This window comes from Condylura cristata, unplaced genomic scaffold (assembly GCF_000260355.1).
Source record: "Condylura cristata isolate star-nosed mole 26May11 unplaced genomic scaffold, ConCri1.0 scaffold00005, whole genome shotgun sequence".
NCBI classification, from domain to species: domain Eukaryota; kingdom Metazoa; phylum Chordata; class Mammalia; order Eulipotyphla; family Talpidae; genus Condylura; species Condylura cristata.
The window spans coordinates 39031524-39046975 of NW_004567106.1; the positions used below are offsets into that span (position 1 = coordinate 39031524).

The 15452-nt window shown below is 36.0% G+C and overlaps 1 protein-coding gene across 3 annotated transcripts in view; it reads left to right on the plus strand.

Annotated features, from left to right (window-relative positions):
* Positions 1–15452, plus strand: part of CACNA2D1 (calcium channel, voltage-dependent, alpha 2/delta subunit 1) — a 397279-nt gene that overhangs the window by 309846 nt on the left and 71981 nt on the right. For all 3 annotated transcript variants that reach the window (XM_004676889.2, XM_012720902.1, XM_012720903.1), the window contains exons 11-12: positions 8011–8169; positions 12575–12679. In XM_004676889.2, the coding sequence (XP_004676946.1) occupies positions 8011–8169; positions 12575–12679 (264 nt within the window). The remainder of the gene's footprint in view (positions 1–8010; positions 8170–12574; positions 12680–15452) is intronic.

Genomic DNA, 15452 nt, shown 5'->3' on the forward strand with positions numbered 1-15452 from the left:
TGAGTTCAATTCCCACCTGCCCCGGAGGTGACCCACATGGCGAGGCAGACCTCTCCTGACCCGCCTGCTGCTCCCCTCAGCAGTGTACTTCGTCGATCTGTCTGTTCTGTTCCCCACTCTGTCTCTGGCGATGCCTCTCACCGCCCCTGAGCCTCTGGCCTGTACCCCAATTCTGTATGCACAAATAAATAAATCTTTAAAAAAAAATGGGGGTGGAAAGAAGGCACAGGACTATGGTGATGGCCATAGTGATGGGAAGTCCACGTGACTACAAATGAGATGGAAAAATGTACAAAATCGGCCCTACCTACTGGCACAAAAGATTAAAGTGCAGCACTGCAAGCTGGCCACCGCCATTTCATTGTGAGTTCCATCCCAACCCCGGAGGTCTCACGGCAGACCTCTCCTGAGCCTCCTGCTGCTCCCCTCAGCAGTGTACTTCCCTGTCAGCCTGTTCTGCTCCCTACTCCATCTCCATCTTATCACTGCCCCTGCACCTCTGACGTGTACCCCAGCTCTGTATACATAAATATTTTTTAATGTACAAAATGAAGAATGATTAAAAAAAAAAAAGGAAATACTAATAAAAAAGATCTCCAAGTGTCTTGTATAGGTGGAGTGAGTGACTTGAGTAACCTGAATATCACTTGAGCAGGGTTTCCCGTGGCTGTTGAAATTGAACTATCACATTTGCTCATAATTATTTAACAAGTTTAAATTCAAAGGAAATTAAAGATTAGTACTATACTGAGGCACTGAGTAGAATGCAAAGACTGGTAGTGTAGTATTTGAATAGTAAAATCCCATTTAGGAATTGGGCAAAGGCCTGAGATAAAGATGTCTTTCACAACCTCCTGAGCCTCCACTGCTGAGCCTTCTGCTAACTGTAATGTGACCCATGTGCTCAGCCTCGCACTTCCAGGTGCCATTTACCAAAAGAGCTGCCGTCTGATCATATTGAGAAAAAAACTGTCTCTTTTGTGGAGACTTGCCCCATATTATAAAGTGACAGGTTAAGATCAATTATAAATTTTCAATTCAAATGCTGGTATTTTTTCCGATAATGAAGTCACTTTTCTTCTATTTAGTTAAGAACCCATGATGATTGTACCCTTTACAATACAAGCCAAGGATTTTTTTTTCCTTATAAAATTCCTCCTACTCAAAGGTGTGACCTGTAACTAGGTTTCATCTTTATTAATTTATATTATAACTATGGGCTTCTACATTTTCAAATATTATGAATAGCTGTATTTGTTAGATTTCAGTATGGCTGAGGTAGACTGAATATAGTTCCCTCAACTCTACTTGATGACTTCCATTAGTGTTTTTATTGCTTCCAGATGCCATTTCACATTTAAAGAGAACTCATGAGTGATAAGAACCTTGCTTTAAAAGCTCTGTCCTTTCTGCTAGGTGTGTGTCATAGATATGCACAAATCAGAAATTACTTGTTTCCTGAGTCTTGCCTTGATAATTCTGCATCTGGATCCTTCCCTGTTGATCATCCAACTTTGATAAGGAAACATTTGAGGAGAGAGGCCCTCAAATTCAGCCGTGCTCCAGTAACACCCCCCCCCCCTTGTTCTCTCACTTTACTTAATATTACCTTTATTTTTTTGGTAACATTTCTCTCTTGCTGGTTTTTTGTTTTGTTTTGTTTTGTTTTGTTTTGTTTTGTTTTGTTTTGTTTTGTTTTTGATGTTTTTTATTTTTCCTTGTGCTCCTTTCTCCCCACAAAAGCATGCTGCTTTGATTTTGGAGCCATTGTTTTGGTTAAATATTGCCATATGTAGAACAATTGAAGGTATAGTGTCCTACCTGAACTGAGTGCTGAGCGCTACATAGGTCTCAGAATTTTATGCCAAATTTTCATCATTGATAAAATATCTTGGTGTTTTTCTATGGCCAGAATCACCCTCGGGCTAATTAGCCACTGTAAAGTAGTTTCTATACCGCATTCTCTTTGTGTTCATTAAGCAGATTCACTCAACACCACAACTACTCCTTTCTGAACTAGGGATGATGCTCTAAGTTAGCAACTTCAGTTACCATGAAACTAGGGAGCCTGGCGGTGAGTTCTGCATCAGAGTGTTACTAAACCATAATCATCACACTTGTGATAATTTTATTTTATCTTTGGATACTGGCATTCAAATTTCTGCAGGGCTATCAAAAATAATACTAATTGGAACAATGTAGGTGTGATTATTCTACCTCAAGAGTGATGGAAAAAAGGGAATAAACTGCCAATGTTTCTAGTGGGACAGGTGCTGTTGCATCAGTGTTTCACAATGGTGGGTTAAAAGATGCTTGAGAGGATGTCAGTGTCAAGTGGAGATGCATGAGGAAGCTAAATTACTTTTGAAATGAAAGAATAGTGCTCTCAATTGTTTGAAAATGTCCACATCGTTAGAGGTTTAGTTTTCTGTATCAGTACATAAACAAAATGTATTAAAAATGATACAATGAATTTATTTAGAAATCCACTTAACATTTCATAAGAAGTTAATAATTTGTCAAAGATTTTAATAGGTAATGATTTTTGTTGTTGTTGTTAGGCAAACATAATTTGTCTTCCTCCTGTCAATATATATTTTTTCGGTACTCTTTTTTTTTTTTTTTTTTTCCTCCTGTCAATATATATTTTTTCGGTACTCTTTTTTTTTTTTTTTTTTGACAAATACAGAATTAATCATTCTCATTTTGTATTTTTTTCAATAGTGAAAACTATGAGAGCCAAATGATATAATTTTAGAATTTGAAGGGCTTTCTAAATACTCTAGTAAACATTTATTTCAGAAAGGAAGGACAGAGCTCAGAAGAGATAATTAAATCATTGTGGACATTGATGTTTATTAGAGATAGGGTCTGGACTTGACCTGGTTTCCCTAAATTGAATTTTAAAAAATGGACTATATGTAATCAAATTTTTTCCTGCCTAAATGGACCAAGGAAACCAGAAACAAACAGTTAAGTGTGGAGGGACAACATCAACTTAAAGATGGAGGATCAGAGATATGCTTGGTGGTGTCTACAATTGTGGAGAGGTGACCACACCTCTGGTTTTCCATGGGTAGCAATATAAATTCTAATCAAAATTAAAATCATAAATTAACTAGTAGTAAATTTCATAATATCTTTAGGACTTATATTTCACAATGGAGTATATGTAAGACACCTTTTAAAGACTTGAAGTGATTACATAGTAGTAAATATGGAGCTAATGAATAATTCTTCCTGAAATGAAAACTGCCTGAAGGGTGGTTATCAATTTTTTTCAAATGCATTGGTAAATGTAAATGTACCCGGACCCAAAAAAAAAAAAAAAAACCTCAAAACTTCAGTAGGTAGATAGACAATTGTGAAAAAATAACCTAAGAGGTTATGGCAACTTAGTCCTGCTTTTAAAGCCAGTGTCAGTTTTTGTTTTGAGATGGAATTTTGACTGCTGGTTGCTGGGTGACTGGACACTTAGCACTCTAAGCCTCATTTCCTCACCTTTTCAGTGGGTGTCATGCTCAGCACCAATCCTAGTCATGAAGTTTAAATGAATTGGTTTTTTGTACTGTATTTTTGAAAATTTCAACATGTTTGTTTTTATCATTAGTATTAAAAATTAAATTTGTTAAAGAATGTAAAAAATAACTTCAAAATTCTATATATCCAAGTCTTATTATTTGGAGTATGAACTATTATAATATTATAATATTATATTATAATATTTCAAGTAATCAAAATATTTAGTAAAAGGGAAAATTGACTATTTGGAAAAATAGCGCAATCTAATTGTCAACTCCTATATTGGGGGAATAATTCTGCCATGACTAGACACCCAAATGTAAAATTCACAGAAAAAATTACCAAATATTAGTGGAAACTGTACATCACAATTTACCTGATTAAGGCCTTTTTTTTCCTAAGAAGAAAATATTTTGAGAGTAAAGGGTATGCACATGAGTTTAAATTAGAAAGTAAACAGAAAACTGCAAAAAGGGGGCTTAATGATAAGATTACATGTAGTTAATGACAAAGTTTCAATTAGCTATCAAAGAAATTCAAGTAATCAAAATATTCAAACAGACATTTGCTTACAATTGGGCAAATAAAAATGTTCATTTTTTGAGAATGAAATAAATTGGCATAAATTTCTGATAATAATTTGCCAATAGGTTAAGATTAGCTTAAAATTATTCTTAACTGCAGTGAGTATGTGTGTGTATGTGTTTATGCATGTTGATGAATAAATGTTGCCAGCTATTGGAGAAACGGAGTTTTGGGAGAATCACTTTGTTTCTTTCCAACATATTTTTTAATGCAAATTTACTATAAAAATAGGAAACTTGAAATTTTGAGGCTTATCGCTACAGTTCACTTCCCATTTATTTTACTGCATTGCCATCTTGTGTCTAAAATGTGGATCGCTTCTGATACTATAATTTGTGATTATCCTGTCTGATCTCAGCACTTTATTAAGTATATTTAATTGAAGTAATTTATATGATCTAAATGTGCTACATATAATTTGAGCATAGCAAAGTTATTTAAGGAAGATATTTCATAAAATTAAAAAAAATGATCTTTTCAAAGCAGGCCGAACCCACAATTTTGCACTATTATTTCTTTTAGCTCCAAAAGAGAAAATTGATCATAAAGGTGTATTCAAAAAACTAATTTAAATTTTAAACAATTTTTCTATAACTAAGGAATCGTAAGTTATTTATTTTGCTTTTTGTTTTCTTTCTTTTTTTTTTTTTTTAATTTATTTATGCTTACAAGAACTGGGGTATAAGCCAGAGGCGTGGTGATTGAGGTTGGGAGGATTCACCAGAGGCGGAGTGAGGAGCAGATATCAGGCATATTTACCGAACTACACTGTTGAGGGGAGCAGCAGGCAAGACAGAAGAGGTCTGCTGCACCATGTGTGGGTCACCTTCTGGCCTGGGATAGAACTTAGGCCTTTGGGGTAATAGCGCTGTGACACATGTTACCAAAGTTTGCAGTTGCAGTTTATGAAAATAAACCTGTATTTTTTTTTCTAGTCTGAAAGTAAATGAATTTAAGATGTCTGTGGAATATATGTTTATCTTAGAACATTTTGTAATTCTTATTTTCTAGAAGAATAAAATTTTGCTATAGGGACTTATACACTTAGTTATTTCTTTCTCTGCATTATTTATGTGTTTTCTTATGAGTGTAATTGTAGTACTTCTGTTATACACCAATGAATTTGTATTTAATGAATTGAATTTACATGTAATTGGCTTGTATAAAAGTGACTTAATAAGCTGCTTTACTTTTTTGAGTTAAAATCAGTCAAGGCAGAGCAAAAGACAGAGGTTATACATTATTCAGTGCTCATTTTTGGCATAAATTATAATTTTATCTGACTCAAATTTAATCACTTAATGGTATTCACTATAATCATTTTTAATAATTCGCAAAGTAGGTATTTTATTACTAATATATTGCTGAGCTTTATTTATTTGCTTACTAACATGGGATTATTATATTTTTTCATCTGGAATATACAGTATAAGATTGTGTTGAATCATCAAAAACAGTAGCATGATGAAAGAATGGGATGGGGCAGGATGTGAAGCTACCGAGTTTTTGGTACTGTTTGCTCTTATCATCCAAGACAGTTCAGTCTCCTTACCTCCATGGGAACTTAAGTTTTCTCAGGGCAACTCTTCTACTTGACTTTCATTCACATGGTTTTAGGCCAAATGCTTGTACTGAAGTGTTTTGTTTAGTTTTAAATCTTTAGCCAAGACTACTTTTGAGTTCCATGCTTTACATGTTATGGTTTCTATGTGTCCATTCGCTGTCTCACATTTATAGAAAGCCGACTCTCATTTGAATTTGTGCTTCCTTTCCTACTTCTCAAGTTTCCCTGGCCCCTTCATCCCTCTAGCCCTGTGGCCATTGCCTACCCATGACTGGAAGCTGCTGGTCGCCCCAGGCACCTCTTCCTTATCATCCCACATCCCCAGTCCACACCAAGTCCCAGTGTCTGTTTCTCCAAAACAGAGCTTGAATTCTGCTTTTTTTGGCCGTCTCCACACATAAAGCACTGTATTTTTAACTAAGTTACTATAGTAACCTCCTAATTGTTAGTCTCCTACCATTAAGTTTTGTTCATCTTAGTTTCATTTCTTAGGCCCACGGGAACTAAAATTATTTTGTATTTGAATTAAAATCTTTGTGACTTTGCATTTAACATAATGGAAACCTAATTCCTTAGCATAGTGTCGGACACATGATGTAGGCCCTCCCTCCATCCTTGGCACTTGCTCTCATATTTGGCAGGTAAAAATCTTCCTCCTTAAGGGTATTTAACCCCCAACCTAAGAGCCTTTACACCATTGTTCTATTTGTCTGGAGTGTTCTTCCTCCATGTTGTTCAGTAAAACATTTCACTGAAGCCGCAGGAATGATATTTGTTGAAGGATCGTTTCCCCAACTAGTCATAATTGAAATTGGGTCCCCCTTCCCTGGTATTGTCTCCTGGAGAATAGTAATATATTTCCTTATGGAATTATTATAACTTATAGTAATATATTGAGAGAAAGTATGGGGAGAGTTAAAACCATAGACTTTTCTGTTGTCATGTTGGTTGCATCCTGAATCTCTTGCTATGTGACTATCGATATGTTTTTTAACCTCTCTATGCTTAAGTTTCCTTGTGGATACAATCACATTTTTCTTGTAGGTCTTCTGCTCAGAGGAAATGATTGATATGTATTGATCAATTATGTAGTAAGTTCAACATATACTAATAGAAATCACCATAAAAGTGGTCAGATATGTGTGTGGATTGTGTACATGTATGTGCATCCCACAATAATTAATGTTTGAAGACACAAAACTAGCTCCTGTCACAATTCATGGTATATAACCTGATGGGAGGAAATATTTTGCTTATTAGATTGATGAATTACAAATTACACAGTCTATAATTTTATTTCAGTGATTTTCAAGGAACAGGAATGATGGATTATATTTAGAAAATATATAATCACCTAGAAAATTGGTAATTTGGCTGTGATACACTGATCTTAATAATTATACATTTTTGATGGAGAACTATATTTAGCACCTCACCTTGTAGCATGTATATTTTTATCATTACCCTCATTTTGTAGATAGGACAATCTACACCCAAGAACATAAGGGACTTATCCACATAAACATTAATAAATGATGGGTTGGTCCCACTCAACTTAGTGTTCTGGATCATCTTATACTACACCAGTTATGCTTAATAAGATCTGTGAATACCTTCTATAGGATTGGTGAAATTCATTCCGTGTTCACTCTCAACTTTTTAATGTGTGGCTTGAATTGTTGGGACTTTTTCCTCTTGTTTTTGCTTTGTGTTGCTGCTCAGGATCCCACCACTCACAGTAGGGCCTCTCAAAGGACCTGCTTGCCCTTCACCTTGTCTTCACGCCTCCACTGTGTTCTTTACAGAACCTCTGAGTGGCATGCCCACCAGCCCCTGGCTCTCTCAGATTGTTTTCCTATTTTAAAACCATAGAAAATACCTTTGTCCCATTTCCAGGCTTCTGACCTCTCTGTTCTTGGTGTTCCACAGGCCATTTTCATGCCTGACTTTTCCATAGAGAAAGGTGAAATGCTCAGTTTCTCCATGCCATGATAGTTTTTCTGGATGCAGAAATATCTTGTTGGTTTTTACTTAACGGTTTTTTGTTGGTTTCTTTTGACGTAAGTGCACATACAATATGAGAGCTGGAGGAATTGCACATAATTCAAGTGCTAGATTTAGAATCTGGGAAAACAAGTTTCAGGATTACAGTATGAGTTGGGGGCTTGTCTTAAAATTAGTATTTGATACCTAGGGGTACCTCTATTACCAGTCTGCTTGGTTTTCTTGAAAGCTGAAGTAATGCAATGCCATTAAGAAGCATGAAACATAAATTCCACAAAAAATCATGATTGGTTTTAATTTTCTCATACATATTTAATTTTTTTTTTTTTTTGCAGTTTAACAGCAATGCCCAGGATGTAAGCTGTTTTCAGCACCTTGTCCAAGCAAATGTAAGAAATAAGAAAGTGCTGAAAGATGCCGTGAATAATATCACAGCAAAAGGAATCACAGATTATAAGAAGGGTTTTAGTTTTGCTTTTGAACAGCTGCTTAATGTAAGTATCAGTACTATTCCCTTTTCTTTCTTATTTTTGAATTGTAGACTATGAATTTCAACAACCTGATTTGTACTGATATCTACTACGGTAGATAACAGTGCTGTTTTTTATAGATCCAGAAAGCAGATATATCCAGACATTGGAAACATTTGAACTATTTTTAATTTTAAATTACAAAATGAAGCTATACAAAACACATTTTCTTTTTCTCTTGCATAGCATAATTTTGTGCAAACTATGTTCAAAAAATAATTGTAAGATAGTTAAATGATAGCTACAAAGAATAAATAAAAATAAATCATTTTATTTAAAACATTTATTTATGTATACAAGAGCTGGGGTGTAGGTTAGAGGCATGAGGGGGATAAGAAGGTTAGTCAGAGACAGAGTGGGGAGCAGAACAGATGGATTGATTGAAATATACTGCTGACGGGAGCAGCAAGTGAGACAGGAGAGGGCAGCTCGCTGGCCAGGGATCAAGCCTTTGCTACAGTGGCTGCTGGTAGCTTCATAGAGCTGAAACTTAATCCCTTGTGTCACCAGGAAGGTCAAATTAAGTAATTTTAACAAGCACCCGAAACTTAGTTGACATGTTTAGAATATCAACGTCTTTCTGTCTCAAGTGCCATAATATTTATCTGGAAACTTGTGTTTTCAGTCATCAAATGCTGTTAGAAATATTTCATTGTCACTAATCTGGTTGTTAAGATCATGCCTTTCATTTGTTATTAAATATACAGAAGGGTCCAAATAGTAGGTATTAAGTAGAGCAAGAAAGTAAGTTCTCATCTAGGAATTCCTTCCTCAGTAAACTCTCCTGGTTAAAAATTTCACTTTTATCTGCAAGAACATTGTCAGACTTCGGCATGCCTGCTGACTGCTATACTATCTACATATCATACGTGGTGGTCTAGCATTTTCAAATGACCATGGTTCTCTTTCATTTTGAACTGATTGAGAGGGGAACAGAGCTATCCCCAAGGGGCAACATCACCACAGAGGTGACAGCACAGGCCTGACCTCTCTATACTGTGGTACCCACACTTACACAGTGGACAGGGCTGTCACATTTGCAGGTGTAGCAGAGGGTTATGAAAGGATCACCATGGAACCTAACAGAAAGCAGAGGCTTGCCCTTGTACACTGTTAGGTTAGTGAGAGTCAAGGATATTTTTACTGTAACTAACAACCTCATGTCTGGTACAGAATCAGCTCATAATCCCTGTCCTATTTGCTGAGCCACTGGTGAAGCTTCTGCTCTTTTCTTCAAATCAGACTTTGTTCCTCCCTAAGTAAATTGTCTAATCAATTTTTTTAAAACAGCTGATTGATTAATTCATTCATTTGTTCATTCAGTCAGTATTTGTTGAGAACCTACAATAGCCAACCGTGTTCCTAATGCCGGAATAGCAAAAGTACATATGATCACTACTCTCAAGCAGGTCCAGCCTCACTCACTCAATCGTCATTCCCCATGCAGACCTACCCCATGCTACCGGACAATGAGAGTATTGCAGGAACATCGGGGACCAGCTTAGCCTAAGGAAGTCAAAGTAGGCATTTTCTGGAAAAACAGGAGTTTGAAGAATGAGTTGCATCCAAGTAGATTGATGAGAGATGGGGAATCCATTCAGATAACAAAGCACTTTCAATAAAAGCGAAGGACCGGGAGGTGATGAAGCACAATGACAGAATTGCAGGTGTCAGACGCTGGGACGCAGCAATACAGAGAATGGGGACGTGTCAGTTCATCATGTGTTTGGGAGCAAAATGTATAGTACCAGAATCCAGGTTTCTAATAAGTGATGTGAGGTAAGTTAGTGTAGAAACCTTGGAATGGGGATTGAATGAAGAGAGATTACATAGTATGTGTGGTAACAGAGGCTACCCTGGGGTGCAGGATTTGATAATGGTAAGTTCTCTAAAGTGGAACAACTGGTAGCCCAGGATCTAAAGACAGAGTGTGAGGATAGAAAGAGGATAGAAAGGTTCAGAGGTGTTGAGTTTGAAGAGGGAATATTTCATAGATTTGGTTAGATAAGTAAGGAGGTAGAACAGTTCCGTATTGCAGATCATAGAGAAAAGGATATTTGGTAAATGAATAGGTGTGTAGATGTATTAAGTGATGTATGTGTATCAATAAAACAGCTGTTCAAAACCTTCAATTATAATTATAAATTAATTATAAATTGAATGGACTATCAGGTTGAGAGATACTCTTCCTATTTTCATGATGTTCTCAGCTATTCCTGAAGTAAGTCTCATATATTTTCTTTCCATGTGTTCTTTGTGTCGTGCATTTCTTTATTTTGAAAAATATACTTTTCTTAAAATTTTGTTTCTGTTAATAATCAGGTTTTCTAGGACTTGGTATCTTTTTAAGATTTATTTATTTATGCATACAAGATCTGGGGTGTAGGCCAGAGGTGCAGGAGAGGGGGTGAGACAATTCACCAAAGACAGAGTGGGGAGCAGAACTGGCAGATTGATTCAACTACACTGCTGAGGGGAGCAGCGGGCCTGATAGGAAAAGTCTGCCACACCATGTGTGTCAGCTCCCTGGCCGGGGATTGACACGAGCTAGCTGCAGTGTTTGCAGATACTGCTTGTGTAGTTAAACTAAAAAAGAAAAAAAAATTCAAATTATCAAAGAAATTACTTTTAGTTGAGGGATTTCAACAACTTTCACAAAAATATCTTGATAAAATATGTAACTATGTATAGTCATATTTTCAGATAATTATCTTGAAATGTAGGAGTCATGCTTTAAATGTGGCAAACTATTTTAGCTAATATTGTGCTTTCACAATGCTTGGTTAAAAACTTGAACAGCCAGTGTTTAAATGGCCTAATCAGTGGGGTGAGATGATTTGAAACAGAATTTTTATCAGTAAAGCAAAATGTCGTCTTTGTTAACCTTTACAACAGAAAGTGGGGTTTATTTTCCTTGAGGTATAGGTAAGAGTACAGACCTACAGTTAGCTCAGATTCAGGAGAATCAGCTCAGCACGAAAATTATGGCTTGAAAATAAAAACACAGTTTTAAAGGCCAGGGTTATGGTGTTCAGGATGATAACCACAATCATTTGTGATTGTTGAACACTATGGAAATGTGTCTGGTCTGAACTGAATGTTACGTTGGTATAAAATATACACCAAAAGCTGAGACTTACTGTGAAAGAAAACTACGTATATAATCTCAGTAATTTATATTGAGTTCATGTTGAATTGATATCATTTCAGATGACTAGGTTAAATGAAATTAATTTCAGAGATTTCTTCTTTCATTAATTTGAGTGTCACAAAGTTCACAATCATTAAGTTCACTTTAATTTCATTGAACATCATCAGCTAGATGGTTGACAATTTCAAAGAAACTAAGCTTTCTCTAAATAGTGAGATTCTTTTTCCCTATACTTTCACAAACACAACAGTGGAAAGGCTGAGATTATGATTGTAGATCTCAATGAAGTCCAACATTCCATATTATTCATTTTAGTAATACTGTGGTGTTTATGTATGGCTAGTTCTATGTCTAAAAGTTTTTGGAAATATAAAAAAAAATAAGAGAGGATTTACATTGAAATTGAAACTGTCTAGGTTAGAAAATGTGTGGTAGATTGAGAGAGAATATGAGGATATTCTGGGAATAGACACTGTTATTAAAAGACATAGATAAGAGCAATGGGTATGAAGGATGAAAAAGGAAGTAAGAGCCCACCCTGGTGGCACAGACGGTTAAAGCGCTGCGCTGCAAGAGAGCTGCAGCCGCTTTGGTGAGTTTGATCCACAGCCCTGGGGGTGATCCACATGGCGGCGGCAGACCTCTCCTGCCTTACCTGCTGCTCCACCCAGCAGTGTACTTCGTCGATCTGCCTGTTCTGCTCCCCACTCTGTCTCTGGTGAAGTTTCTTGCCATCCTGTAGCTCTGGCTTGTACCCCATTTCTGTATGCATAAAAATAAATCTTAAAAAAAAAAGGAAGTAAGAAAGTAATGCTTGTAAGTGGATTAGAAATACCCGTGAAAATATTTGTAAGTCAATATTTGTTTCTATGAACTATAGGGACATAAAATTGACAATGAACATTAATTCATTTGAAGTCCGCTCATTAATCAGTTACTGAGAGGTTATTAAGTTCAGGGTACTCTTCTAGGCAACCTGGGAGGGAGATTGGAATTTAAAACACAGTGTCAAAAAGTTCTCACTTTAAAGTAACATTTAATAAAAGACCCAGTGGAACCAAAATCTGTGAATGTTTGGAGTGAGTTGTATAGGGTGGGCCTGGCCTATTCAAAAAGTGATTCTTAGGAGAGTTTTATTGAGCATCCTGTTCATGGTCTTCCATATTGCTATTCCTTATTTTTTGTTTTAAATGTTATACTTTTTTTTTTTTTTAACAGTATAATGTTTCCCGAGCCAACTGCAATAAGATCATCATGTTGTTCACGGATGGAGGAGAAGAGAGAGCTCAAGAGATATTTAACAAATACAACAAAGACAAAAAAGTGAGTGTAATTTTATAATATTTAAAGAAGTCATTCAGAGCAGCCCAGGTAGGTGCGATGAGGTCTATCTGGAAGCCTGATGAATGAGGCTGCAGATACACACGCAATTTAATGAGGTCAAAAGGTTTGAGAATGAGAACAAAATGTTCGGGCTCTTTTGCAGAATAAACTACTCTTGGGAATTAATCTGCCTGATTATAGATAGGTACAGCTTTAAAATGGAATTCATGTTAATCTCGTCACACAGCTGTTGCAAATTAAAATGCATTTACTTTCTAATCTGTACCTGAAGCAATGCCATTCCTCAGGGTTCACCCATACACACACACACACACACACACACGAGCCTTCCTTAAAATGGTGCCAAAACTAAAGTGAACTCTATCTTAGTGTCCAAACAAATGAATAAAGGAAAGTAAAACCAGACCCACAGTTGAAAGATAACTCCCAGACCTGGCAAAATTTAAGATATTTGACTTTCTGTAAAGTAGCAAAAGTAGTGGTTTGTGGAGACACACTTATAGTTGTCCTGCCAGCTAGAAAATAGTTCTTTGACTCTTAGTTTAATTCTCAGACTTAATCCAAAAGTGAAAAGGTATTCCAAATTATTGAAATTTTCAAAATAACTAGTGAATTGAATGAGAAGAATGAATGGGGGAAAGAAGCATATGATTGATGTGGAATAATTTTCAAAATAAAAGAATAAAAATGGCTTAAGTTATAAAGCTTTTTTAAGATTAAAAAAAAATGATTGACAGAATCTTTTCTGTTTTTCTGATAAATCCAAAGCACACAGAAATAGAACCTAAAGTTTTTTTTTTTGAGGTATACTTGGTCTACTTTATTGTTGATATTTTGGGTGTAGTATATCTGGAAGTACTATTAGATACAAGAATCTGACATTTTATACAAATGCCTAAATCTGTGTGTGTGTATTATAATTAGACTAAAAGTTATCCATTAGCTCTTCAATAGATATGGGGGAAATAATTGACAGAAAACAATCCATTGCTGTTTCTCATGCCTGGCTTCTCCGTTATGGTGAATTATGCCTTTGGAAGAAATTTCCAGGCATATGCTAATGAAAGGAATTTGTCCTTGTAAAATATTCTATGAGATAGAGCATGTTTAGGATGGAATAGCTGCAGCCTTATTCAATACCATTCAATAGTGCACTAGTGAAATGTTTCATTCAAGTAATTGGTATTTTCAACAGTTTCCAGATGATTTTCAGCTTTAGAATCTATACCTTTGTTCATAAAAATCAAATATATTACTTTTGCTGGGATATTGACAAAGATGATAATGCTTGTGTAGCCTTGGCCATGTTCATAGTGAGATTTAAAAGGTGTGGTTTGTTTGTGTATGTGTCTGGGCTTACATTCTCTTTTCTGATGGCTATTTATAGTTCTTTCTTTTAAAAATAAAATTAATATTGATGACTCTAAGGAAAATCTTACCATACAAATTCTTTTGAGGTTTGAGTTATAGTATGCCCATACATGTTACACAGTCTTTAGTTTAATAAATAAAACAGTTCTAATGAGAATGAGGTAAAACCCATATATGTAACTCAACATCAATCTCAGAGTGTAGAAACATGCCCTGGAATCTTTTTATGTAGCATTGTTTCACCTAGCACTGGGAAGGCCCGCTGTCTTACATGAAGAGCACAGAAAAGGGGCTCTGTTCTCGTCTTTCATGTGGCGGCTGCCTTTTCTGATATGAAGCCTGCTGCGATCTACTTCTGCGGAGGTGGTTTCCTCACACAGTCTTTACGGAGTTGTCAGTACCTCATCCCCAGACCCGCTTTATCATTTTCTAGTTCTGTATCTTCTTTCTCTGAGTTTAACCATTTTTTTATGTTAGGTGTTTCTATTCACTTTTTGACTAATCCCTTTATAAAAAGTTCCATGAAGCCAGAGTTGTGTTGGTTTGTAAAGCTGCCAGAGTCCTTAGAGGCCCAGTGATGCACAGTGGTTGCTAAATACTTGCTAACATGTCCAATAGATCGGTAAAAATGGCACAAATGTGCTCCTAAGTTTAACTATCAGAAATTTGTAAACATTAGGAAAACTCAGTAGCTTTGTATTTCTTTAAAAAAATTTAAACACTTACCCCCCCATTGTATTTGGAATATAGAGGGAAATTAATGTTCCTAAATTGCATATCAACTTGAAAGTTAGGAGACTGAAGTTTGCCTAAAAAACAATTGTATTAATGGCAACTTTCATTCACCCTCATCAACCCAACACATTGGTTTTCATGGATATCCTCATGAGTAGTGTCAGTGAAGGATTTAGCATTACCAGGAAAAGCCTTGTAAAACCATTGGCATATAGCTTATTTTCTGACCTCTCAGAGGACTGTAGTCTTCACAGGCTTGGAGATTGGCTGCACACGCATTGTGCCTATCACTTCTTCCTTCTTTATCAAATCCTACCAACACACGCAGAGGGAAGGAGAACCCTCAGTTACTTTGTTATAATGAAAAGGTGACTAATTCCAAAAATGCATGCCTGTGTTACATTCCCTCCCACATGTAAGACACGTAAGAGAAAGATCAGCGCCGTTCTTTAAGACCATGCATAACAAGACCTGCATGACCCTGCACTTTATTTTCCTTTTGAAAGTTATGTGTGCTTACTTGAATCAATTCATCAGTCACTGGTTAATTGTTGCCTGAGTCACCAGGGAAGTCTTCTAATCCCTTCTCGTATGTACACAAGGGCCAGTGTACAGTATTGACCCCACTCCCTTAGAGCCTATTAGA